The sequence below is a fragment of the Schistocerca nitens genome, chromosome 11 (genome assembly GCF_023898315.1).
Source record: "Schistocerca nitens isolate TAMUIC-IGC-003100 chromosome 11, iqSchNite1.1, whole genome shotgun sequence".
Taxonomy (NCBI): Eukaryota; Metazoa; Arthropoda; class Insecta; order Orthoptera; family Acrididae; genus Schistocerca; species Schistocerca nitens.
Genome location: NC_064624.1, coordinates 147,533,277 through 147,560,473, shown reverse-complemented (window position 1 = coordinate 147,560,473; position 27,197 = coordinate 147,533,277). Strand labels below are relative to the sequence as shown.

General features: G+C 43.4%; 2 protein-coding genes across 7 annotated transcripts in view; both read right to left on the bottom strand.

The window, feature by feature from the left end:
- LOC126213414 (eukaryotic translation initiation factor 4 gamma 1-like) overlaps positions 1-27,197 on the bottom strand; it is a 786,084-nt gene that overhangs the window by 1,657 nt on the left and 757,230 nt on the right. Inside the window, exons 33-38 of one of the 6 annotated variants that reach the window (XM_049941157.1) lie at positions 24,417-24,691; positions 24,041-24,213; positions 20,688-20,767; positions 18,244-18,350; positions 17,924-18,019; positions 16,965-17,097 (exon numbers count right to left, since the gene is read on the bottom strand). The exons of 1 other annotated variant lie outside the window; for it this stretch is intronic. In XM_049941157.1, coding sequence (XP_049797114.1) covers positions 17,972-18,019; positions 18,244-18,350; positions 20,688-20,767; positions 24,041-24,213; positions 24,417-24,691 — 683 coding nt within the window. In that variant the 3' untranslated portion in view covers positions 16,965-17,097; positions 17,924-17,971. Of the gene's footprint in view, positions 1-12,483; positions 12,628-14,873; positions 14,953-16,959; positions 17,098-17,923; positions 18,020-18,243; positions 18,351-20,687; positions 20,768-24,040; positions 24,214-24,416; positions 24,692-27,197 lie in introns of those variants that run through there. 4 more of the 6 variants (XM_049941144.1, XM_049941143.1, XM_049941158.1 and 1 more) reach the window with 4 other exon arrangements.
- LOC126213419 (eukaryotic translation initiation factor 4 gamma 1-like) overlaps positions 1-27,197 on the bottom strand; it is a 110,616-nt gene that overhangs the window by 80,132 nt on the left and 3,287 nt on the right. The gene's annotated exons all lie outside the window — the stretch shown is intronic.

Below are 27,197 nucleotides of genomic sequence, written 5' to 3'. Positions count from 1 at the left end.
CACAGGTTTATCCTATCCCCATCAGGCACCGGTCACCTGTGAAAGCAGCCATGTCATTTACCAGCTCTGCTGCATTCATTGGACAGCTTTTTATATCAGCAGGAATACTGACCACCGAGATGAACGGCCACCACCAGTCTGCGGCCACGTGCTAAGTAGACCAACGTGCAGCTGAACGTCACACTTTAATTGCTGCTTCACTAACCGAGCCATCTGGAGCCTTCCCTCCATTACCAGCTTCTCGGAACTGCACAGATGGGAGTTAACCTTACAACACATTCTCTGCTCCCATAATTATCCCGGCCCCGTGCCCTGCACAGAAGTTTCCACCCCCTGTGTTCTATCATCTCCTCCCCATTCTCATCTCCCACTCTGTTTATTTGCACCCATCTTTCCCCACTTCCCCGCCCCACAACCTCCCGATGCTGCGCTCGACTGCAGTCTAGTCCGTGCACACACTGCGAGACGAGAGCTCACCTCTCCCCCCACCCGTACACTGTTATCCCTTCCCCTTCCTGATCCCCTCCAGACTACTGCTCGCATCCCACATTATGTTTCATTCCAACCAGAGATGCTCGAGTCTGTGGTGGTGTCAGCATTAGCTGCACTTGCTTTTGTGTTTGTGGCTGAAACCTTTATGTCAGAGTAAATTGTGTGTCTGCAACTTTGTGTCTTCTTTAAAGTAAATGGCAATTACTTTTTCTTACATTGCCTGATAGCGTGAATTGCAGTTTAAACCTTCACTCCTATGATTTAGGAACTTGCCTCTGTATAGCAAGTATTTTCCAGAGTAACTTGTGAGCATAGTTTGCTAATTAAGACACAGCAATTGATAATCCTTTGAAGTAATCAGTAATAGCAATCTGTTTTCAAATATAATGAAGCTTGCTTTCAGCACAAATACAATAAACTGTCAATTCATACTGAAGTCCTCATTTCTCCCCTATTTCTGTTGTTACACAGCAAGTGAACTGTAATTTTAAGATTAGACACGCATGTTTAATATTTCCATAACAGTTGTAATTTCAAGCCAATGGTGTGTTCAAACTAAATGTAGTTAACAGCCCTGGAAGTCTTACAGTTTGCGAATTTAGAGGCGGCAGAGTTACAGGAGTGACTCGTCTGCATTAAATCTTGCGTGAAAACTCAAGAAAACCTTCCCAAAATGATATAGGAAGCCTGCATTGACGAGTGCTAAGGCCATACTGTTACAGATGGTTAACACGGTTCTCTAACACCAAAAATAGCTCATCAGGTCAGATCAAATGCCAAAGCCGCACTGATTATTTTCTTTGACTTTGAAGGATTAGTTTGTGCCACAGGGACAAACTGTTAATCGACAGTACTATCGGGCCACGTTGTGACACCTGCGAGAAAATATAAGAAGAAAACTGTATGAAATGTAGGGAGACAAATCGACGGCTCTCGCATCACGATAATGCACCTACACATTTGTCACTGTTCACATGTGACTATTGCACAGAAAATGAAATGACTGTGCTGCCTCATCCTTAGTACTCTCCAGACCTTGCCCCTGCATGCACTGTTTTCTCCACAGTTGGAAACCCAGTTGAAAAGACGAAGATTTGCAATGACAGATGAGATAAAAGAAAATTTGCAGACAGCACTTTGCGCGATCCAGCAAGAGGCGCACTGTGACTGCTTCCGGAACTGAATGTGGCGTTGGGGTTGGTGTATCAATTGTGGAGGAAATTATTTCTCAGGAGACAATGCACAATAAGTAAAAGGGAAATACATAAAAATTCCCTGTAGACATTTCCGGAATTTCTTGAACAGACGTAGTATTTACACAACAGATTTGGCATTAGAGCACTCAATACCACTAATTGTGCATTATCACTTTTGCAGAAATTTTTCTATACCTATTAATAGTCGAATGTTACTCCAACATGGCTGCCGCAAGTTTCCCCGAGTGAAATTCCTCAATATTTCCCGATTTACAGCCAAGTTTTAGCATCCGGAATGAGATTTTCACTCTGCAGCGGAGTACGCGCTGATATGAAACTTCCTGGGAGATTGAAACTGTGTGCCGGACCGACACTCGAACTCGAGATCTCTTAGCATTTCCCCCCCCGACAAATTTTGAGATCCCGTGTGTAAATAAAGACAGTTGACCAAAAAAATGTAAGTACTTCTATATTTCTAAACTTGTGAGCGATTAAGTACTAACATCCATATCTTTTCTAATGAACTTTTTAGCTGGAGAAAGCAAGCCAAATGTTATGTTCGCTTCATTAAGACCACAGATATTTTATTTCCATAAAATGGAACATTTGGTGAAAAAAATACGCATTTCCTTGTAGTCGCAAGACAGATTTAGAATACATTCACGGATTTCAGATATAACCTCAGAAGAAAGTAGGCCTCTTGAAAGAAGTGTACATGTGGGGAAGAATTGTGTAAACCAACACATTTGTGACCATCAATAATATGTTGGTTCTACTGTGTTCATTACTGTCGTTTATTACCCACTGCGTTATATCTGTTATTTTAACAGGTGTTGTGCGATTTTTCCTTTCGAGAAACATACAAGTACATACTGTACAAACTGCTATCGACTGACATGATTTTTTCCTTACGATCCATATTTTTTAACACAAACTACTTTTGATGTGGCATATGTACTAGAATAAATAAAATTTCTATAGAGTCTACGGATAAACCACGAAAATCCGCCGCATTATGCCATACACAGACAGACGTGGCCTGCAGGCAAACCGGCGAGACTAGATTTGACAGGCAGGTCCTGCACATTAGTGGGAAACAATGGGCTCCAGATTGGCAGGCCCGATCCCTTAGATATAGCCACAGAAGTGGCCTGCAGTTTTGGCCCATCACGGAAGACCATTTGTGTGGCCAGCTATTCACGTCACAGAAACCATTTTGATGAAATGAGACAACGGTGATCAATCCACGCAACAGATAACTTGCACGAATACTCCGAGAATCGATACTAATGAGGATAGGTAGCAACTCACCATGAAGATGACCGCTGAACCGCAGACAGCGAAGTAGGAAAGACCGTCATGCTTTCACAACAAAATTTTTGGCCACACCCTTTGTTAAAGAAAGGACACACACATTCACACTATCTCTCTGACAACTCGGGCACTTGCGACTGCTTCCTCCAGCCAGTGTCGACAGCCTCTGAAAATCACACCCAAACAACCGCTCTTCACACCTGCCTGAAGAAGTGGTGGTATCACTGACTGCAAGCTGAGGGGAGTGGTAGAAGGGGAGAAGCAGTAGGAATGAGGGAGTAGGGAAGCAGCACACGCACTCGGCCGTGCCCAGACAGCGGCAATACACTTTTCCTAATTTCTTTCTCTAATATTTCCCTGGCTCATCTGGAATTCTCTGCTTTCCAGAACTCGGGGCAACTCTGTTCAAGTTCAACAGATATTTAATTACTACACAGTGTATAGCACTTCAGAAGGTTGACAAACACAGGTTAACCGAGAGGATTGCATCAGATAAAAACATTTTCCCCTGTAATTTCTTCAGTGGTGCTACACGATGGCTCAGTTCTGGGCCCATACAACTATATCTACAGTCCGCAAGCCACCTGTACAGTTTCTCTCTTTTTTTTGGGGGGGGGCGCAAAACTGCTATGGTCATTAGCGCCCAGCCTGTGACTTAGGAAACAGTAAAAAAACCGAAACTGAAAATCAGCAGCAATGGGAACAAAGTCATAAAATTGGAGAAACTAAAAGCAGAAGGAAGGCTTAAAATTCCACTACAGAAAGGGGGTGGTTGTCCCCAAAAAAAGCTTCAAATGACTGACGTCATTTCACTAGCACTAATAAACTGGAGAACGCAGTCGGCTGAGCGCGTGTCATCTGCTAAAATCGACGATAGATCAGGCGATAGCTGTATACGGGCGCGTAACGGATTAAAATAGGGGCATTCAATTAAAAGGTGTCTTACCATCCACAGCTGAGAGCAGTGGGGACAGAGTGGGGGAGGATCGCCACTTAAAAGATGTCGATGGCTAAAAAGACAGTGCCCTATCCGGAGTCGAGTTAAAATTACCTCCTCCCGACGACGCGTTCGGGAGGAAGAAGTCCAAGCACAAGGAAGAGCTTTCACTTCCCGCAATTTATTATTGGGAAGTGTTGACCAATGCGCATGCCATAAATGAGCAACTTTGCGACATAAACCGCTCCGTAGATCGGTGAAGGGAAGCGACGGAATAGCTGGCCGAGGGAGAGAGACTGCAGCCTTGGCCGCTATATCGGCCGCCTCATTCCCACAGATACCAGCGTGTCCCGGGAGCCAGAGGAACGCCACCGAGACGCCCCCCAGATGGAGCAAGCGCAGACAGTCCTGAATCCGGTGGACCAGAGGGTGCACAGGGTAAAGAGCTTGGAGACTGAGGAGAGAGCTGAGAGAATCTGAGCAGATAACGTACTGTATCCGCCGATGGTGGCGGATGTAGTGGACAGCCTGGAGAACAGCGTAAAGCTCCGCAGTATACACCGAACACTGGTCGGGAAGCCAAAATTGATTTGGGGAGTCGCCAACAATATAGGCACTCCCTACACCTAACGATGTTTTCGAGCCGTCGGTGTAAATAAATGTGGCGTCCGTCATTTGTGCACATAGAGCAGCAAATGCCCGACGATAAACAAGTGTAGGGGTACCATCCTTGGGAAATCGGCAAAGGTCACGGAGCAGGCAGATCCGGGGACGGAGCCAAGGCAGTGCTGTACCCCAAGTTGTCAAGAAGGTTTTAGGAAAGCGGAAGGAAAGAGAATGGAGCAGTTGACTGAAGCGGACTCCCGGGGGTAGTAGGGAGGAGGAGCGGCCTGCATACCCTACATCAAAGGAGGCGTCGAAAAAAAGGTCATGGGCCGGATTAGCAGGCATGGAAGACAGATGGCTAGCATAACGACTTAGAAGGACCGCTCGCCGATTGGACAACGGAGGTTCAGCAGTCTCAGCATAAAGGCTCTCCACAGGGCTAGTGTAAAAAGCTCCAGACACTAAACGTAATCCACGGTGGTGGATAGAGTCGAGACGCCGAAGAATAGACGGCCGAGCAGAGGAGTAGACTATGCTTCCATAATCCAATTTCGAGCGCACTAAGGCGCGATAGAGGCGGAGAAGGACCACTCGGTCCACTCCCCAGGAGGTACCATTCAGGACACGGAGGGTGTTAAGGGATCGCAGACAGCGAGCCGAAAGATAGGAAACGTGGGAGGACCAGCACAGTTTTCTGTCAAACATAAGACCCAAGAATTTAGCGACGTCTAAAAACGGAAGGTTGACAGGTCCTAGATGTAAGGAGGGCGGAAGAAACTCCTTACGTCGCCAAAAATTAACACAAACGGTCTTACTGGGAGAGAAACGAAAGCCTGTTTCGATGCTCCAAGAGTGGAGGCGATCGAGACATCCTTGAAGACGTCGTTCAAGAAGGCTGGTCCGTTGAGAGCTGTAGTAGATCGCAAAATCATCCACAAAGAGGGAGCCCGAGACATCGGGAAGGAGACAATCCATAATTGGATTTATAGCGATGGCAAACAGTACAACACTCAGCACGGAGCCCTGGGGTACCCCGTTTTCTTGGGAGAAAGTGCGGGAGAGAGTAGTGTTCACCCGCACCCTAAATGTGCGCTCTGCCATAAATTCGCGAAGAAAAAGGGGCAGCCGGCCTGGAAAGCCCCAAGAGAACAGTGTGCGGAGGATGCCTGTCCTCCAACAGGTATCGTATGCTCTCTCCAGATCAAAAAATACTGCTACCGTTTGGCGTTTCCGGAGAAAATTGTTCATGATATAAGTGGAGAGAGCAAAAAGATGGTCAACTGCAGAACGATGCTTTCGGAATCCACATTGGGCAGGTGTTAAAAGACTGCGGGATTCCAGCCACCACGCTAAACGGTAATTCACCATACGCTCCAAAACCTTACAGACACTACTCGTGAGAGAAATGGGGCGATAGCTAGAGGGGAGATGTTTGTCCTTTCCAGGTTTCGGAACAGGAACGACGATAGCTTCCCGCCATCGTCTGGGAAAAGTACTGTCGGTCCAAATTCGATTATAAAGGCGAAGGAGGTAACGCAGACTATAGGTTGATAAATGCAGCAACATTTGGACGTGGATACCATCTGGTCCTGGGGCGGAGGAGCGAGAAGAAGAGAGTGCATGTTGGAGTTCCCGCAAGGAGAAAACAGTATTGTAGCTTTCGCGATTTTGAGAGGAGAAAGCAAGAGGTCGCACTTCCGCTGCACGTTTCTTCGGGAGAAACGCTGGCGGGTAATTTGAAGAGCTTGAAATCTCGGCAAAGTGCTGACCCAACGAGTTAGAAATTGCGACGGGGTCCACTAATGTGTCATGCGCGACAGTGAGCCCAGAGACCGGGGAGAAACTAGGCGCGCCGGAGAACCGTCGAAGCCAACTCCAAACTTCCGAGGAGGGAGTGAAGGTGTTAAATGAGCTAATAAAGAATTTCCAGCTTGCCTTCTTGCTATTGCGGATGACACGACGGCATCGCGCTCGTAGCTGCTTATAGCGGATACAGTTGGCCAAAGTAGGATGGTGGCGGAAAACGCGGAGAGCACGTCGCCGCTCACGTAGTGCATCACGGCATGCCTCGTTCCACCAAGGAACTGGGGGGCGCCGGGGCAATTCGGAGGTGCGTGGTATTGAATGTTCCGCAGCTGTAATAATAACGTCGGTAATATGTGTGACCTCATCGTCGACGCTGGGAAAGTGACGGTCATCGAATGTCGCTAGAGACGAAAAAAGTGTCCAATCGGCTTGAGCAAACTTCCAGCGTCGCGGGCGCATATATGGCCGTTGAGGCTGCAGTCTAAGGACACATGGAAAGTGGTCACTCGAGTGTGTATCATCAAGGGCGAACCATTCGAAGGGCCGAGCTAGCGGAACAGTACCGACCGCAAGGTCCAAATGAGATAAATTTGCCGTGGAGGCAGACAAAAACGTAGGGACCCCAGTGTTGAGGCAAACTAGATCTGCTTGGTGGAAGACGTCTAGCAATAGTGAGCCACGTGGACAAGGATGTGGAGATCCCCAAAGCGGGTGGTGGGCATTGAAGTCCCCAACCAGCAAATATGGGGGTGGAAGCTGACCAAGAAGATGAAGGAGATCAGCTCGTGCCATTGGTGTGGACGATGGAATGTATACAGTACAAAGAGAGAACGTGTATCCGGAAAGGGAAAGACTGACGGCGACAGCTTGGAAGGAAGTGTTTAAATGGATTGGGTGATAATGGACAGTTTCATGGAGAAGAATCATGAGTCCTCCATGTGCTGGAGTGCCTTCAACAGAGGGGAGATCATATCGGACGGACTGAAAATGAGGGAGAACAAAGCGGTCATGGGGACACAGCTTTGTTTCCTGAAGACAGAAGATGACCGGCGAGTAGGATTGTAAGAGGATCGACAATTCATCCCGATTGGCTCGAATACCGCGGATATTCCAGTGGATAATGGACATAGGGTGAACAGAAAATGGAGGAATGTGACCAAGGTCGCTGTCAACTGAACGACTGCTCTGAGCTTGCGACCGACAGCATGGAATGGCATTAGCCGAAGGCAGAAGATCCTGATCCATAGGTTGGTCAGGAGCAGCTCCTGCCACCAGCGACCGGCCGGTTGATCGGCCGCCAGCAGTGCGCCTCAGCGACACAGAAGACGGCCGAGGGCGACTTCCGCCAGGTGGTACTGTAGATGGGACACGCCTTGGCGGAGAAGGAGAGGAACTGGGTTTCTTTGTAGCCTTCTTGGAAGTATGATGTTTAGAGGAAGGAGGAACCGATGGTTGGGAAGTTGCCGTACGTAAAAACTCTTCACGAGTATGCTCTTTTTTCGAAGTCTTGGTGTCTGACTTTTGGGCTCGAGATTTAGCAGAACTCGACAAAGGGTGAGCCAGAGAGTGGGCAGGCGAAAGTGGTGAGGATGAACGGGCGATCTTTGCGCTGGCCGATCTGACGACCGTGGCACTAAAGGTGAGGTCGCAAGACTGCGTGGCCGCCTCCTTTGTTGGCCGATGAGAAGCAAGGACAGCGCTGTATTTTCCTTTCTGAGGCATGGTGGGCTGTCGACTGGCGAATAATTTTCGAGCAGCAAAGGTCGACACCTTTTCCTTTACTCTAATTTCCTGGATGAGCTTTTCGTCCTTAAAAACGGGACAATCTCGGGAGGAAGCGGCGTGGTCACCCATACAGTTGATGCAGCGAGGGGATGGAGGTGGACAAGCACCCTCATGGGCATCCCTGCCACACGTAACACATTTGGCCGGATTGGAACAGGACTGGCTGGTGTGATTGAACCGCTGGCACCGATAGCAACGCGTAGTGTTCGGGACGTAAGGGCGAATGGAAATTATCTCATAGCCGGCTTTGATTTTCGATGGTAGTTGAACTTTGTCAAATGTCAAGAAGACAGTGCGGGTTGGAATGATGTTCGTGTCAACCCTTTTCATAACCCTATGAACAGCCGTTACGCCCTGGTCAGACAGGTAGTGCTGAATTTCTTCGTCAGACAGTCCATCGAGGGAGCGTGTATAAACGACTCCACGCGAGGAATTTAAGGTACGGTGCGGTTCCACCCGGACAGGGAAGGTGTGTAGTAGTGACGTACGCAGCAATTTTTGTGCCTGGAGGGCACTGACTGTTTCTAACAACAGGGTGCCATTCCGTAATCTGGAACAAGACTTTACAGGACCTGCAATTGCGTCGACACCTTTCTGAATAATGAAAGGGTTGACCGTGGAGAAGTCGTGACCTTCGTCAGACCGAGAAACAACAAGGAACTGTGGCAACGATGGAAGAACTGACTGTGGTTGAGACTCAGTGAACTTACGTTTGTGAGCAGACATAGTGGAAGGTGAGGAAACCATTGCGGAAGAATCCCCCACGATTACCGGCGTCTCCGATGGCGCGCTCCTCCCTTGTGGGGGCCCTCTCTGAGGGCACTCCCGCCTTAGGTGATTGTTCACACCTCAGGTCACACCTCCCGACAAACGGACGGAGGGACCAATCGGCACTTTCGGAAGGTATCAGCTCGGGTAATCACCCCTCCCTGGGCCTGGTCGTTACCAGGGGGTACGTACGTGCCCTACCTGTCTACCCGGGGCGGGGAATTACGCGTTACCCCGTCACCGGCTACGCATGGAAGTGCGTGGGTTGGCCTTCAGACACGCACAGGGAGGAAGAAAGAGAAAGGGAAAGGAAAGAAGAGAGGTCTCAAACGCCGCAGCGGAGAAGGTAGAGAGAAGAGGTAAGGAAAAGAGAAGGACAAAGGAAGGATGAAGACTTACAAGCAAGGAAGGAAGGCGTAGAATGTAGTATATGTACAAGCGTCCGTCTCCAGACGTAGGCACAAACCATAACCCCAGAGAAAGGGAAAGAAAGAGCCAGAGGTGAAAGGGGGGGGGGGGGGGGGGTGGCGAAGATGGGGAAGGATGCGGAAAGGGAAGGTATGCAGCCCGGAAAGGAAGGAAGGCCACATCAGTTCGGGGTCCCGTGCTCACTACGCACGTATCCACAAAAGAGTTGTGGATCCCCTGGGGGGCACCTGTACAGTGTACAGTACTTAGCGTACCATTATCACTTCCTCCCTTGCTTGTTACATTCGTTAATGTTCTTTGAGAGCAACAACTGATAAGCTTCTCGAGATTTCAAATATCTCTGAGTATCTTTACAGTAAATTTAGACACGAATAGAAAGCAATATATTGGATGACGTCCCAAGTAACACACACTCAATAACGCACACAGTGATACCCAATGCCTCACTTTCAGAATCTGTCACTAGACACGAATGAGCACCTCCGACGTTTTCGCTCTCACTAAAAGAACCTGTGATGAAAAACTGCTGTTCTTTCCACTTTTTTGTGGTTTCTCTGAGAATCCAAACCAATCCCAGACTACAATACTCAAATATGAGTTTTGTACGGTACTTCCTTCGTGGACGGACCACACTTCACGAAGATTCTTCCAATGACTGTATGGGCATCTGCTTTATTTGCAATTTGTCATGTGTAGATATTCCACTTTTGGTTCACTCAGTACACATACCCCAAGTATTTAATGGATGTGACTGCTTCCAATAATTGTTCTGCAATGAAGTAAGCACACAATGTGTCGGTCTGTCTATTTATGCTCAGTACGGTATAAATATGTTGAGGGTCAAATGCTAATTCCTGCAAATGGTGCCTATCATCTGCAGGTCTTCCCGCAGTTCACTAGAAAAACTGCATTACTCAATTTAACTAGTTAACAAGAAGCCCAGGACTACGGAGTTAGCATGAAGTACACACATCCAGTGGACGGACATGAAGCCGCCACGGTGTGACGACTCTGTATCCCACAGCAGAAGTGTTCCCTCAGTAGTTTCCTCCATTGGCAACTAACAATTTGCCACTAGACGGCACTGTGACACGGCATACAATGTAAGAATATCAACTCTAAAAAAGTCAATGAGAGTTCATTTAAAAGGAAACTTAATTATCTGGCATATTTCTTCTTTCTAGCAAGTTCACAATGGGACAGCAACTGCTCAATGTTGAGACGAGAACTTCCTCCTCGTTTAGCTGTATTAAGTTTCAGATGTCAGTCAAATACAGGACACACACACACACACACACACACACTGATATCCCCGAACACATGCTGCCTCATATCAAAACTGGTTATAATCGCAGTTGAAGGTGATGGAACTTAAGAACTGGACGGCCTGCAGCAAAATGATGAGTTTTACTGCACCAGTACAGACCTTCCAGATTTTGGTGTCTCATTCCATCAATGCTAACAGCAACCTGCTTTGGATTACCCTCATTTTTAGTTGATACTGCACCATCAAAAGCCACTGACACATTAATGTCTTTAACAGGATTTCTGATGCTCCAAGAAGATAAGCAACCACTCCTTGGCATACATGGGAACAGCTCAGGTATGAGTAGTGTGATCCCTGTGTTGTCAGGGGTCTCAGCCATATGGGTACATAGCAGCCCCACCACACGGGCTGGTGACCTAGCAGGGTGGAGAAGGGCTACAGTGCGGAAGGGCGAGGGGAATCCACACCGTAGATGCTAGGGAGGGAGGTCTCCAGAAGGCTCACACTAAGAACAGGAAATTTTGAAGTGGAGGTCAAACCAAGTGGGGACCTGGAGAAGTAGGATGAAAGAACAGAGAAAAGGAACAAAATTGCAACCAATACAGAAACCAGGTGGACAGCAAGGTTGACATAAATCAGAATGCTGAGAGAGGGGAAGGAGAAGGCAACAGGGAAGTAGCGAGGATAGGGAGGGAAGGAGGGCAAGGTGAAGGAAATGCAGCCAGGGAAGAAACAATTGGCTGCAATAGCTTCAGGCCCAATGTGCACCACACACAAACTCTTGAAACAACTGTGAGCCCCCTGGAGGTATATGCATTACTTAAAGGCTGTAGAGGAAAAATTGTTTTCCTCCATCGAATAAAATCGGCCATCACTACTTATGTTCTTCAATAATAGACAACGATCTTCAGTACTATGCATTGAGATTCGTGACAGTTTTCTTTATGACATCATTTGGACAACTAAATGTGTAAGTAACAAGGCATAAGCAGTAGATAACTCCTAATATAGAGAAATCACTGTATGCTGTGTCGATAATATCATCAATTACTCTCCTCTTCTGAATTCCTTCAAAAACTTGAACACGTCGTCTCATAACAGCGATCAACAGTTTTGCAACAGTCTTGCAAAAATTCCTTCATTTAGTTACAGTTTGGAATGTGCAATGATCAAAAGTAATCCACTGCCTCGAGTGCAGAACTTATAGGCACCTTTAAATAAATGCCACCAAAGCAATAAATCATGTTTATTTGTGAAGTACCAATTATTTAATGCATTTTACATAATTTTGAAAATGTACAGCTCCGTCCAGTTTGTTGTTAAGTAAGCTGCAGTATAACACATTCTGAATATATTCCCATTAGAAAACCATCATGAAAACTGGCCAACACAGACAAAAACTGTTAATGACTTTTCACTACAGAATGCCTATTTTAAAATTTTAATTTGAAAACATGTTGTCTAGTGAAAAGTTACTATTTTTAGGAACACTCATGTAGCTTATGTTTTTTAAGCTTATAAAAATGGAATAAAATGGTACAGAATTCAATGGGTTCATTTTCAGGTAGATTTGAGATGGCCATTTTGTAGTATCAAAATGAGACAGCTCGCAGATTTTGGAAAGTTTAAAAATTAATAACTGAAGGTATGTTCAAAGTCTTTACAGTACCTTTCAAAGTCTTTACAGTACCTATCAAAATAATGGCTAACCATAAATTCTGTACCATCAAAGTCTAAATCACATAGAATGACCCATGGGCACACCCTACAATAAGTCACTGCTGAAAATTAGGTGAAGGCACCAAGGCAGAAAGAACAGAGTGCAGACGAGTGAACACGACAGACTGCCACTTATGTGGGGTGTGGCCGATACGTCTACTTACCACTGGGCTGCTCGAGGCGGTGGTTCAGCTCCTGGACAGCGTACAAGCAGTGCAGCTCCAGCTCCTCATTAGTGTCTATGTACTTCTGGAGGAGTGTCGCGTGCTTCGAGAACAGTGCCTCTTCGAACTTCTTGGATCCCGCGGCTGCAAAAAAGAACAGAACACGATCTACAGTAACGACAATTCCTATTTTGGCGTCAAAACTCTGAAGACTGACTCGACATCGAGTAACCGACTAGTTCGGAAAATCTCCCGATTTTTGTCCTCTGCAGTCGGGTCGAGAGCCTGTAATAGTACCGCACACCGATCGACCTTTGACGGGGACGTGACAATTTTGACCCTTCTAGCAGCCGGCATTCTCAGGTGGTAGTCAGGCGAGGTGTAGTGCGAGCTCTTACTTCAGCCACTTTTACACAGAAGTGAATAATAGAATGTGCATAAGTTTGCTACTGTGCACTATCACTGACCCACACCTGCTAATAAGCACTGGAGCAACAGTAAGAGAACACCAGGAAACAAACATTGCAGCAAACAATATCGCCATGAAGTTGCCTAATGTACAGTCCGTACAGTGCACGAATTATGATGGAGAAGAAAAATGTACAACTTCACATACTTTCTACCAATCTGTTTTTGCTCCAGCACTTGTGTAGTCGGATGACCCAAAAGCACACGATATCTATATTATTCCATCATCGACATTACATTCTCTTCGGACCACTGTATTCACACACAGCTTGTGTAAATGACAAAAGTGGGCAAGACAGATGTGACCTTTTGGTACCGATAGTACCTACGTGGAGGTGACAAAATTCAAACTTCCTTTTCACAGTCCAGTAAGAAACAGACAACTGACGGAATACAAGAAAACGACTGCAAATGTCATTTTCACACGTAAACCTGCTCAATGGTGCACATTTCTGTGTAATGAGAAGCGGAAAGGGAAGAAAGCAGCCACATATGTGGAATGCAAGTGGGAGTGCAACTTTTCTCTGACAAATCTTGAAAAAGTTGTGTTTTGTGTTGTGAACGGTTTTATTTAATAATCTGAATTACATTTAATTATCTCTGTCTTACCAGACACAGACTATTTGATGCTGTTAGCCACAACAGAAGTGTTTATTATTATTGTTAAGCATTAATGTGTAGATTTTCAATAAACTTATGTTTTTGAACAAGACGAAATTGTGTTACTCCTAAGTAACACAAAACACATATTTGGGCATCTAATGGCACACTCCTGTGAAAGTCGTTGCAGTTAATAGATGTGTTTTACGAAGTATCACAGATGCTGATGACATTCTCACTCCGAACAGCACTGCCGGTCAGTGCTTTTTCGTACCTGGAAGCACTGCTCAAAAATCTGTTTGTTCACCATTCGTAGTGTGGAAAAAACTTCTTCCAACAAATGACATTTATCAAAATTGTCTATTTGTGTTATAGATGCTGTTTGTAGTATTTCGTGTTTGTACATCATCCAGCTTCCTTGTCAACTATGGGCCATCCCCACTTTATTTCGAGGTGAGCACATTTACACGCCTAATATCAATATGCGATTCAACGACGATCACACTAGTAGTGCAGTTCAAATCTGTCTCGTGCTTCGCAGCATCGTATACGAAACTCATTTCTCGAACAGAAGCAGTCTAGCAATGTCGACAGTCACTCCGATGAAGCCACTAGCACTGTGGTTGTCACAACTGTGGCTTCACTTACAGAAAAGAAGTTATGTACAGTGCAACTAGAAACCCCAACAGACACGTTACAGGGTAACAATTCCTGGCCATACATTCCTCAGACAATACTGCAGTTGGCTGACAAAATTCCAAAGGTGTCACTTGCTTCCACAACAATATATGATCTGGAGCATTTTGGTCGAGCTAAGTAACAAATGCCACCCACGAAGGTGTTAGAATGCCTAGCTAGTGAAACTAAAATTTGTGGATGCCCCTATAGTAGAGTCTCCAGCAGTTGCAATGTGGTGTGTGCAGCTGCTTTGCACATCATCTTCAATCGTGTGGTGATTTTGTAAACATCTGTAAGGCAATACCTGGTTTCAGTGTTGGCACACCTCTACAGACAACCGATGTTTCCACCTACTGCCAGTTGCACTTTGCAGTTCCAAGTTAGCAGTGTCACCTACAAGTGATCTTTCACGGACTACTAAAAGTTTCTCCCAACCCAAATTTTACTATCTCCGACAAGTTTACACTGCACACCTACGACAGCACTACGGTTTCTCTCGGAAAACTTCAGGACTACAATATGTCCTGAGGAATCCTGATTGTTACTCAAAACATCAAAACACTTCAACTTGTGCAGAACATTACTACTTACTATGTATTAAACAGCAAAAATTAATGATCTTATGCTTCACACAGTGAACTTACCCTGATACGCACTCTCGCACACAGCTGTCGTCAGCACACGGATGAATTCTGGTGTCTTAGCCCGGTCTCCTACATTTGCCTGTGGAATCAAAATGCAAAAGGAATTACAAGAGGCACTAAAAGTGTCAATACCCAACATGGGTGTTCTGTTCCCTCTTGAGCTCACACTTTTCCACATTTTTCTTATTCTGCATATTTACTGAATTAACATTTTTACTCCATGAAACAAAACAGTATTTCAGTCAACTGACTGGTTGGGTGACTAAAATGATTATTACAGTACATAAGGCATCTCTGTTCCTCAATTTCAAGGCAATGCACCATAACTACTTTCAAAGCTTCACATTCAACCCTAAGGTGCACAACTGTACAATGTGCACTTTAAGTTTAAAGTGATGGTAACAAAGGTAATATAAATATATACGTATGGGAGAGGCAATACATGGATGTTTTTAAAGTCCGTTTGTTCTGATTTACAATGCACACATGAATTTTTTCCTTATCTTATGTATCCACACTTACCCGAGTTGTGCCACAATACCTAATAATGTATTCAAAGCAATTAATCTTTGCATTGGAAATGAAAAGCCACTTAATCGGCTCGATATCTAATCTCCGTGTGTGCCACCTCAAATTTTAACCTAGTCATGAAAATTTGACAGTCATCATTTGTATCTTGGTGGTAATGAGTAAAGTTTTGCCAACTTGTTCCAAATTACATTTGAGTTTTACATATGTACAAATTCAACCCAACTAACTGAAACGAAGTTTCTAGGCTACTGACAATAGTGATAAACGATTTGGAAATTTCTCCCATATCCTGATATGTTGTCTGAAAAATAAATCATTCACATGGAACACAAATAGATCTGTGTTTTGTATGGACCCCTTGAAAATATTTTTGCCATTGTCAGAATATTAATATGACATTTACATAACTTATTACTCCCTCCTGTGTAGTGTAAGTCATTGTACAATGATGAATGGGGTTTTCAAACCTGAGGTGGTAACGCAAGAAATTCTGGACCTTTTGAAGGAACTTATATACTAAATAACATCCTTCTGTACAGAGGAAAGAGAGAGCTGCAGTATCAACCGTTAGCAAGGGTCCTTTGACGATTTGCAAGTGTGAGAAAACCTACACAACCGACAAACGCAGTAAGTGGGTTGTAGCTTCCAAGATTAGGATGTTTGTTTGATGTGGAAACTAGCATACAGTTGTATCAAGGGCTATCCAGCTGATTCTCAATTTCTTCCTGCATCATTCCTGACCAATACATTTAATTACAGTACAGTTGGGCAATTTTTGTGACGTTTGGTCTTCAAGGGAACTGTGTGCATTATACTCTTTTAAGTCTTTTAAAATTATTAGCAATAAATGTGTTGCACTGCTTGGGATTTGCGAAGACCCACCTATTACTCAATTAATTGTATTTTGCTTTAAATGACATAAGAACACAATTTAGCACATTTTCTGTAGGTGGGCAACACACAAAACAGTATATAGCTTCAAAAACCTCATCCCACCTCTGGCACTCTCCTCGTGAGACAGGAGATAAGCAATATTAAGGTTTAACTAACAGTACCGTAGCTGACTGCTCTCCCAATGTCAGCAATATCTTCGAAGTTGTAACATTGTATCTCCAAAGTTATGTATTGCACTGTGTGGTATATAGAAAGATGACATTTGTTATAATTTTATCAATATTTAACTCCTAAATTTGAAGTCTGCAGCTGCTGAAAAACCTCAATGTTTTAAAAAAATTTAGTGTACGGAGGGAAGATACGGTTCATACTTTTTGTTCTTAGAATTACAGTCAGCATTAATCTATAATGCCTACTGCAATGCCTATAATTCTCTTCACGGGAGTCCTTTTGCTATACGAGGTGTTTCTACATGTGGAAGAAAGCCGACGTCCTCCGTCCAGTACTTGCACTGCGTAACACTTTCTGCGGAGGGAACACGGGGAGTAGACAGTGCCACTCGGCTACCGGTGGTGTACTGCTGGCAGGAGCGGACAAAACTGTTTGCTCTCAAATGCAAACTACTTTAAGGCTAAGTACACCACAAAAAAGCTGGACTTACAGAAATCCACTTCGTGACTTCGTCAGTGGTGGCAGGCGCTCCTTGCTCCGGCCGCAACATCTGCAGCAGCTTCGTGTGGATCATCTCCGACGTCAACGGCGCCACTTCGCCTGCGGGGCCCACTGTGAACTCCAGCTTCTGCAAACCGAATTACATCTCGACTCGTGCTTGTAATGACGTGTATGACAATGCAAACCGTAAGGCTAACTTTCCAGTAACTGTTTTAATACTAATTCAGTGAAGACTATTAGGGGATATCAAAGTACACACAATACAACAGAGATTGCAGCAAAACCTCTGAGATCACAGAAACTTAAGTTCGTACACACAAACTGGAACACTCGTGTGAAAATAGATGACACTACTATCAGCCCTGTTGAGCTAAGACCTTCACAGTTAAGTAAGGAGAAGAATTATGTCATCATGTGGTAGTGTCACCTCTTCAACAAATCTTAACTTTGCTTTAGCAGTAGTGACTTAAGTAGGCAAGGAACTTTCAGCACCTCTCAAAGAAATTGTTAAGGGCATGAACTAACACTTCAGAAAACTACAGTTAACCAAGTCAAGCTAGGCTCAAATTTCAGTTGCATCCATTCTCAGAGACCGAAATCTTTCTCGAAAAAACAAAAGTCTATCCTTAGAATTTGTGTATTTCTAGTAGAAAGTCTATCAGGTTGAATACAGATTATAAATACCGTCACACAATGTAGAAGTACAGGTTAACTTAAATGCACTAAATCATTTACAGAATAAAAAATTTAGTCCCTATACTCCACCAGTACCACGAAGGAAAGATAACTTTGAAGTCTCTTCCCCCTAAAAATAAGCGACCTGCAAATGTGCAACATTAGTATCCTGAAATTTATTGACAATTTTTTCTACATTAACTACCCATCTTATTAACAGCACTAAGCAGGTTTTCCCCGAGTTTTACGAATGTTTCAGACAGGTAAAACAGACTTACATTTTCTTTCACAATTCGGTCTATACTGTCGGCAGGGGCAAAATCTTTCTAACTCATTCCAGCCACGTCCCACCTCTGCCTCACCCAGCCAGGACCCTGGAACAAATATTTTGATCTTAGTCAAAAAACAAAAGACAATCAAAAATAAAGAAAAAATTTAAAAAATTCATTACCTATCGATTCATAGGGGAAAATAATACAGTGATATAAATTACATTTATCTTCCAAATGTTCATATTATACACTGGATATGCTTATTTTGCTGCTGCAAAATGAACATCCACATTGATGTGCTAGGTCAACGGTTCACTCATTCTCACCTTTTCTTTCACGAGAAGACGAAGGATTTCGACGACCAACTTGTGCAGTCCCGTGGCGGCAGTTTTCAAATCCGAAAAGGTTAGTGCTTCAGTAGAAAGCATTGGAACTGCAACAAATCACAAAGTCATTCTATTGCACAACCTAGGTTTTACTTGGCAAGGTAAGTAACAATAACTCTGTATCATGCAAAATAGTACTCGCAATGGAGTTAGAATTCAGAGAAACAACCATGTTAAGATAGGGTTGGTGGTTCTGCATCAGACAAAGCCTCAAAAACTATCAGTTTAGATAGGCAGTACTTTGTGCTCATGGCGGGAAAAGGGGGTGGCAGGTAGATGGAGGAAGAGGGAAGAGAATTGCAGTATGCAACGTGATTGTTCGCACAATAGCAAGTAACATTTTTTGACAAAAGGATTCACAAGAAATTTTTAAGTATCACTGCTAGTACTGGAGGGTATGCTATTGGTACCATGTCCTGTTGGCTTGTGAGTAAGCCCAACTACACCCAGATGGAAAGGATTTTGTCAAGTCTCACAAACGATGTTTACCAGGGCAGTTGCTGGAAAACAATGGATCGACAGACTCAAGACATACGGAAAGACGACACAGTAACTAGTGATTGGATACGGACATCATAATCCAGATAGCCAAGGAAAGTGATAGAACTGGAACACTGAAGGCATGACTCACATCTGAAGCATGTAAACTTTGTGAAAGTATGTACTAATTTAGGAGTAAAGGCAAGTAGTTGAAATCCACATACTAAGACAGTGAAAACATGCCAGCTTTCAGAAAAATTCTCTGACAAGCTAAGAGTGCACCCACATGCAAGACTGACACCTGTGCCCCTACACTGTACCACCTGACACACAAACTTTACAAAAAAATCGTTTGAGCGTAATATCGGATTCATCATTGGTAGAATACGGATCAGGAAGGGTGAATCAAAAATTGTTTCTGCTCTGCCAATTTATAGAAAAATAATATGAATACAACTTAAATCTATGGTTAGCCTTTCTGCTTATAAAGACATTTCTGAACACAAGTAAGGTGTGGCAAATGCTGAGGAAAATTGGAATATAGGATGACATGGTACACAGGATCAAGAATCTGTAGGAAAACATCCATAGCACAATGAAACACCCTGACGAATTACAGCTTTGACGTAAGACCGGGGTAGAGTAAGGTGGAGTTTGTCTTCTTTTTATTACTCTAATAAATTAAAGCCAGAGAAAAGTACACCAAACCATCAGAGGTCTGAATATGGCATCAACGTTTACTGGTGACTTGTCTTTAAGACTTTCAAGAACGAACACACCTGGGGTAAAGCTACAGAAGTCTAGGGTCTTTCAGCCAGGAGAAAAGTGAGGTCATGACCATGGAAAGTATAGGCAACCAATGGGGAATGTTGAACTGAGCTAAAGATGACTGATATCGATATATTTGTAGTATCTCCAGTGCTGGTTCTATAGACTAAGTAATCATTTAAGAGGGCAGGCAAGTAACTTCCATTTAATGGCTGGAGACTGAATATGAAACATGAAAGTACCACTAAAATTGAAGACAATTATCCATTCAACCTATTGTAAGCAGGCTGTTTATGTTTTCTTATTGGCAACTTTATGTAGCGCTCTGTATGAGAATCAGTGGCTGTGCTGTGTGCAGTCTGTGGCTAGTTCGCATTGTTGCCTGCCATTGTAGTGTTGGGCAGCGGCAGCTGGATGTGAACAGCGTGTAGCGTTGCGCAGTTGGAGGTGAGCCGCCAGCAGTGGTGGATGTGGGAAGAGAGATGGAGTTTTGAAATTTGTCATGAACTGCTATATATATTATGACTATTGAGGTAAATACATTGTTTGTTCTCTATCAAAATCTTTCATTTGCTAACTATGCCTATCAGTAGTTAGTGCCTTCAGTACTTTGAATCTTTTATTTAGCTGGCAGTAGTGACGCTCGCTGTATTGCAGTAGCTTGAGTAGCGAAGATTTTTAAGAGGTAAGTGATTTGTGAAAGGTATAGTTTAATGTTAGTCAGGGCCCATTCTTTTGTAGGGATTATTGAAAGTCAGATTGCGTTGCGCTAGCAAAATATTGTGTGTCAGTTTAAGCAGAGTCAAGTATAATTGTTCATAGGGGACGTTTCACTATTATATGTCCATTTTTGTATACGGATTGAGAAACATCTACCACAAGTAATGGCATTAGCAGAATTCAGGCAACTGAGATGAGATTTATTCCTACCACGACCGGAAAGAGAGAGAATCCAGAGTGGGAAAATAATATTAGGTTCAAAAACCACAATAAAAAGTAATCTCTTAGCTGCTGTGATGGTATGAAGATATTATGCTAGCAGGTTAGAGAGAGAGAGAGAGAGAGAGAGAGAGAGAGAGAGAGAGAGAGAGAGAGAGAGAGGGGAAGGGAGAGAGAAAATAATCCTACAGACTCACCAAGTATTTCAGCCAAGTACAGCCACACTTTCGGCACATCTATGGCCAAGTCATCAGCAACTTCCGCAATCTCTTTGAACCTGTAATTAAAAAATTTAATGAAAATCTCACAGTTTGAACACACATTAAAATTTACTAGTGAATGTAGGTGTCACTTCCATCAGCCCTGTTGAGCTTATTCCATCACAGTTAAATATAGAGATACATTATGTCATCATGTGGTAGTGAACCTCATCAACTTACTTTGCTAGTGCATTTTACACCAGTATTTTTTTCTCAACGATAATGTAGGAAGTATTTTATTTTGTGCAAAATTTCACAGCATCTTCAGTATAAGCCAATAAAAGTTTTCTGGATACGATGCTACGTTATTGTATAGAACTACTGCTGGGGAAACCAACGTTTCTTCCACAGTTGCAGCGGCCTCCTCCTGCATCTACCAGTAGACACACAAGAAGGCCGCTGCAATCGTGGCCGAAACATTTGTTTTCCCGAGGGGTAGTTTTATACAATATGACGCGGTAACATACCCGGGAAACTTTTATGCCATCTACAGTAGGCTTACACAGACCGTGTAAATTTGATGTTTCTGACGATATACTGTGGCAACGTCAACCACATTTTCCGCAATAATGTTGGCCACTGGTGCACGACAATGTCGATAGAAACTTATTTCTGGGCCATTAGTAGTTATACAGGCCAGTATATTGCGAAAGCAAGTTACTGGACATGAGTGCAGTTTACTGCTACTTAAACATCGGCAAACTATCGATTAATTGATGGCATCTGCTCTACCGTCAGTATCGATAGTCCGGTTTAACTACCAATAGTCATATTGTTCATAATGCCATTCTTCTTTAACTGGCAGCCAAAAAATTTTCAGATCCCGTTACCTCCACGGCATGTGAAGACCACAGGGAAAGTAGATTGCGAAGAGTTATTTAATCGACATCAAATATGATGGCACCTTAGCCACTATATACTGTTTATAAACATATATTGTTAATAGAGTGGCCACTGTGGAGGAGGGGACATGTGAGAGCAAATTATTTTTCTTCCAGTGATGACAGCCAACACTCGGTCTCGGGTATCTCATACCAATCAGATCCTTACGGTAAAAATTACATACTTTAACAACACGGATTCATGAATGTGCATTATACAGTTTGCCGTCTTCGAATGTGTGGGCATACTTACTTGTAACAAGGAAAACAATGTAAATAAGGCTGTTTTCATACAAAGCAGTTATTACAGGAAAAATGACATTTTAAACATTTGTTGAGCTTCTGTGACTGTACTGTGTTATACATTTTAAAATAAATACGATTTTTATCATTGTCGTAGTAGTTGTTGCTGTTAATTGAACACACCCTCAATTGTTATTTAAAAATATGAAACATCAGTGCAATCCATTATGTCGCATCTGCTTTTGCAGTAGTACAAATGTTGTTCACTGTTGGATGCTATGTCCAATTACCAGAGCTTGTCCCTTCAAAGGATGCACCAGTTCCCACAAAATTGAATATAGCAAAATCACAACCTGTCGAGTGTGAAGTTTTTTATTTGTATGGTGGCTGGAAACACACACTAAAATACACATGCTATCAGCTCTCACCATTGAAAAACTAGTCTCTTCTTGCCAAGAGCTGATGGTGAATGCCCAGGAATGTTTTTTGCAGAAACTCCTGATCCTGTAGGTATTTCTTAAGCTCTTGTCCGGTATCATCTTACCGTAAGTGACCGTGTGCCAACAATGGATTCCTCGTCAGTCACTTCGTTATTTAAACCCAACGTAACAGGATTATTGTTCTTCACACAACTACAGTGCCTCGACTGTCGAATCACTCTCTTCACCAGTGAGACAAAGAGCACAGTCGTCACAAAGTGTTTCGAATGATGCCGACATTAAACAATCACTACTTTTCACTCGCTCCTCCGTTGGCTGAGGAAATATCGCACCCCAAAGATTGTTTATGTCAGATGTGCATAAATAGAGTTCTTTGTTATTGTTTTGAAAATGAATTGTGAAGATCACTAATCATCTGGGTGGAACAGTCAAAAAAATGGAGGGTAATAATTTGTGAAGTGTACCATCTGAATTGAATATCTACATTCTGGGAATACAACCAATTTACGAAACCATTTAAACAGAAAGTATGGTGAAGAACTATAGAAAAGAAATAGAACAAAGGTGAGTGATCAACTTTTGAGCTAGTACAAGTGTAGGAGGTGCAACCGAAATATTGATAAGCTCTATAAAACATTATTTCAACAGAACAAAAAAAAGGAGCTTTATTCTCCTTGTGCACATATGACTGCTAGTGATATACTGCTGTATAGATCTTCTCACCATTAAGGTTTGAAAAAATTTGTTCATGCCTTAGACAGCAGATACGAGTTGCCAGATAAAACCAACCTTAAATGTTCACCGATGCAAAACTATACGAGGAGACAAAAATAAATTAGACAAAGCCCTTACAGAATGTAATTTTTTGTGTTACTATGGACATGTACACAGGCAACAGAAATGAAGGCATACTGGTATCGACCTGCCACTTTACAATGGATGAAAAAATTGTTTCAGCTGTATTAGAAATGACAAAAATGCAGGTCGTCACAATGCAGAATTTATATCACTTTCAAGTGAGATTCTTTGAAAAGCTTTCCTTCCTTAACTTGTGCATGTTATGCTGAATTTTGGTTCAGTCTTGTGATAAGTACAAGCGAACACCCCCCCCCCCCCCCCCCCGACACCATCTCACCGCTCAGATTACATGACTTAGCATTGCAGGGCTGTTAGCTTCAGGAGGAGGAAGCCAGGCTGAGAGATTGCCCAACCACACAAGGTACGATCTACACCAGGTGTAGGATATTAAACACCCTGGCAGCTATCTGCAACAGACTACCTTATCAGGAGTATTGCACAGCCATACAAGAAATTCGCCCTGTGTTGCAACCACGCATTACCAGAAATATGGCTCACACAACTGCACCTTCAACATTTCTTCCACAGCAATAGTGGAGTGTAAATCGTTTCAGTGCTAAGTTACAGAATGGATGCCAACTAACTTAGATTTATTAACAAGATAGAACGTGCCCTCTATTTCTTTACAAAATAACTCATTTGGGCACAGTTTCCTTCACAGACCAAAAACAGTGTGTCACCGACAAAGCCCTGTGCAAAGAATAGCACTAGGAACGAACTATTTTTGGAAACGTGTCACCGACACAGTAAGTTAAAACTTTGTCTGCCCTGCCTTTCACATCTGTGGATACAAATTAGCCAATCTGTCCTACATTTAATTTTGTCGGATCAACTACGTCACAGTTCTGCTGGGAGCGTGACAACCTACCCTTCTAGGAACTGTTCCGTAGTGAGGATGCCCTCCTTCATGAGGTGGCCCATCAGCTTTCCAACACCGCTCCGGACGGTCGCCGACCGCTCCAGTAAGATGTTCATCGTTTCTACGACGAAGTTGCCCATGTTGGAAGGTGGGAATGTCTCCGATACACACAGCGCACTCTCCTGCAAGTGAAACAGACCTCAATTTCCAGAGCACAGGTAACCATTTACTGTATTAAACTGCTTTGACAACACACACCGAACATTTCTTATTAGTTTGGAGGTCTCACATTCTCAATTTAACAGACTAGTTACCTTAGCGTTATCTCTATATGAAAAAGGTACTTTGTTTCAAATACTGTAAAGAATACTTAATGTGTAATTACTTGGAAGTTGTTGTTGGTCACAAATTCCTCCAAGATAAACTGAATCTTCTTGGCAACTTGGTCCGGATTCAGATGCGGCAAGTTTTTGCGGATATCTCGGTCCGAGATGGCGGAAGAACCGGAAGCCACAGGTTGCACCACAGAAGCCAGATCGTCGCGGCTCTGCGAAGATGACGGAGCGGGAGTCTGCCTCGCCGAGCTGCCTTCGCGTGACGACGATCGAGAAGGCGTCCTGCTGCTCGCCGTTCGGGCCTGGCGTTCCTCTTTCTCGGCAGCTGAAAATTGCAGTTGTGTAGGTCTTTAGTATTATACTGGAGTGCTTTTTTATGGAGGAAGTTAACAGTCGTGAAACACAACTGTAATTTACATTGCCTTACATACGTGAAATACTTTGGATTTTACTAACAAAAATACCAAATCTTGAAAATGTTCACTGGTATCGAGGAGTCAGAAAATCTGTAGTTGGCCGTATCATATCATTGCAGCTGTAGTGTAGTATGAAAACATTAACAGAGTGCTATTTCGGGGGGAATAATTGAGTCAGATATGAGGAGTGAAGCTTTTCCACTGCTAAAGCCAATCCATGCCGAGGGCGAGAAAAGGTCGAGGAAGTCTGAACGACTTAACAGATATGCCGAGGGAAGTTTTGTACACTGGGTAGGCATAATATTGTTTCGCTGACTGCTTCAACTGCTGTCACAAACTTTCCTATTTTATCAATAAAATTCATTTTCATATTTTTTGCTACATGTCCACCCATTCATCCCAAATGGAAACATAACAAAAGACACGCAAGTATTCAGAATGCAATGGCAGATACGAGGAGTGTTTTTTTAAGTACCGTTTTGCCACACCACGGCCACAGCACTGCGGTCGGCGATCTGCGCACGAGCAATGGGTACCTACATCTGTTGTCTACGCACTGACGCCATTACAGTCCGAGTCTTCCTCGATTGCATTTTGTACCGAATGTTTAAGATGCCTCCGATAATCGTGAGTCCCGCCGACTGAAGTATGGGCTGTTATACGATTCCTTAGTGCTATAGGCCTAAAAAGCAATCCGTATTCATCGTGAGATCTGTGCAGTTGACGGATGGGCACAAAACCAAACGTTTAGATAGTGCATTGACTTTACTTGAGCGGTACCACAACGGCGGTGATTTGTGAAGCCAAATTGTTACGGGCGATGAAACACGGGTGGCTTACGTCACACCAGAATCAAAGCAACGGTCCACGGAAAGGCGGCATTCAGATTCACCCAGAAAAGCAAAGTTTAAGCAAATAATTTCTGCCCGGAAAATCATATGCACAGTTTTTTGGAACAGAAAAGCAGTATTGCTTGTGGAATTTCTGCCTCGTAATGAGACGATCAATGCAGCAGCTTACTGTAAGACATTGTGCAATCTGCGCCGTTCAATTCAGAACAAAAGACGTGGCAAGTTGAGCGAGGGCATCGTGTTGCTGCAAGACGATGCCCGTCCACATGTGGCAAATCAGACCAAAGATCTCACCACATCTTTTCGATGGGAAACTCGAAATCATCCTCCGTACAGCCCTGATCTTGCGCCCACTGACTACCCATCTGTTCCTGCATTGGAAGGAACACCTGGACGGTCAGCGTCCAAGATGACAACGAAGACAAGACAGTGGTGAGGCAGTGGTTAATAAGTCAGGCGGCAGCCTTCTATGAGGAGGAAATTATAAAAAATAAAGTAAAATAAAGTAGATTACAGTACAGGCTTTCATGTAAAAATAAAATTTAGATCTTAGCAAGTCTTTTTTTACTTTCAAAACAGTACTTACTTAAAAAACACAAGTCATATTTTCTAGTTTAACTGAGCCCTACATGCTTCATAAAACACGATCAGTCAAGCTAACTTCAAAATCACTGTACTGTGTCACGACCAGAATTAAAAGAAACATACCTCCGCCATTTATGACAGGCAAATGTGGATGTATTGTCAGTGTGTAGGTCAACATTTCTTGATAATTTCTAGTTAAATAGGTGTTCTAAGATGATCACATGCTGCTAGTGGCAATGGAGCAAGGAAAACTAGGGGAGGCGTCAAAGGAAGTTACAGTAACACACCTCACCAGTAAGCATTATAAAAATGTCTACTGTCACGGAACTGTACAGAACGTCACTGCTGTGGAAGTAGGAAACATGTGAGTAGGTTGTACTTACCACCTGAACTTTATATTAAGAAGGTATGGCAAGTGTATGATGAAACTGTCGAATCAAAATTGAAGACCAAAGAGTGTTTCCTTTGCTCAGTTTTTGTATCAATTACGATATAGGGTTTGGGAGTCCTAGAACCAATGTTTGTTCAGAATTAGGAGAAAAGTTAAAGCAGGGAAAGACCTTGTAATGAAGTAAGCAATGATGAGAAAACAGAACACAGTTTTTATTGCTTCTGTATGAAGAGGTATTACAGACTATATCTCGGCTAAGAGAAATGACGCTGCTTCAAACACTTTCAGATAAAGATTGCAACTATTCAACTGGGAGAAGCAAGCAACTGTTTCAAGAATCTTGTTTAACACGATTTGAAATTCTACATGGTCAAAGTGGAAGCTCAAGAGGAACAACCATCTAGAACTGATGTATATCTTAAAGGATGTCAAAACTCAACCAGATATCGAACGATATTAAATGAAAACAAATCGTACGAAAACAAATCCCAGATGTCAGATGCGGTTAAGCTATCAACAAAACAGTTTGACTATAATTGCAGGAACACTGACAATCTGCAGTTTTACAAGGAAACAGAATGGGGTTTC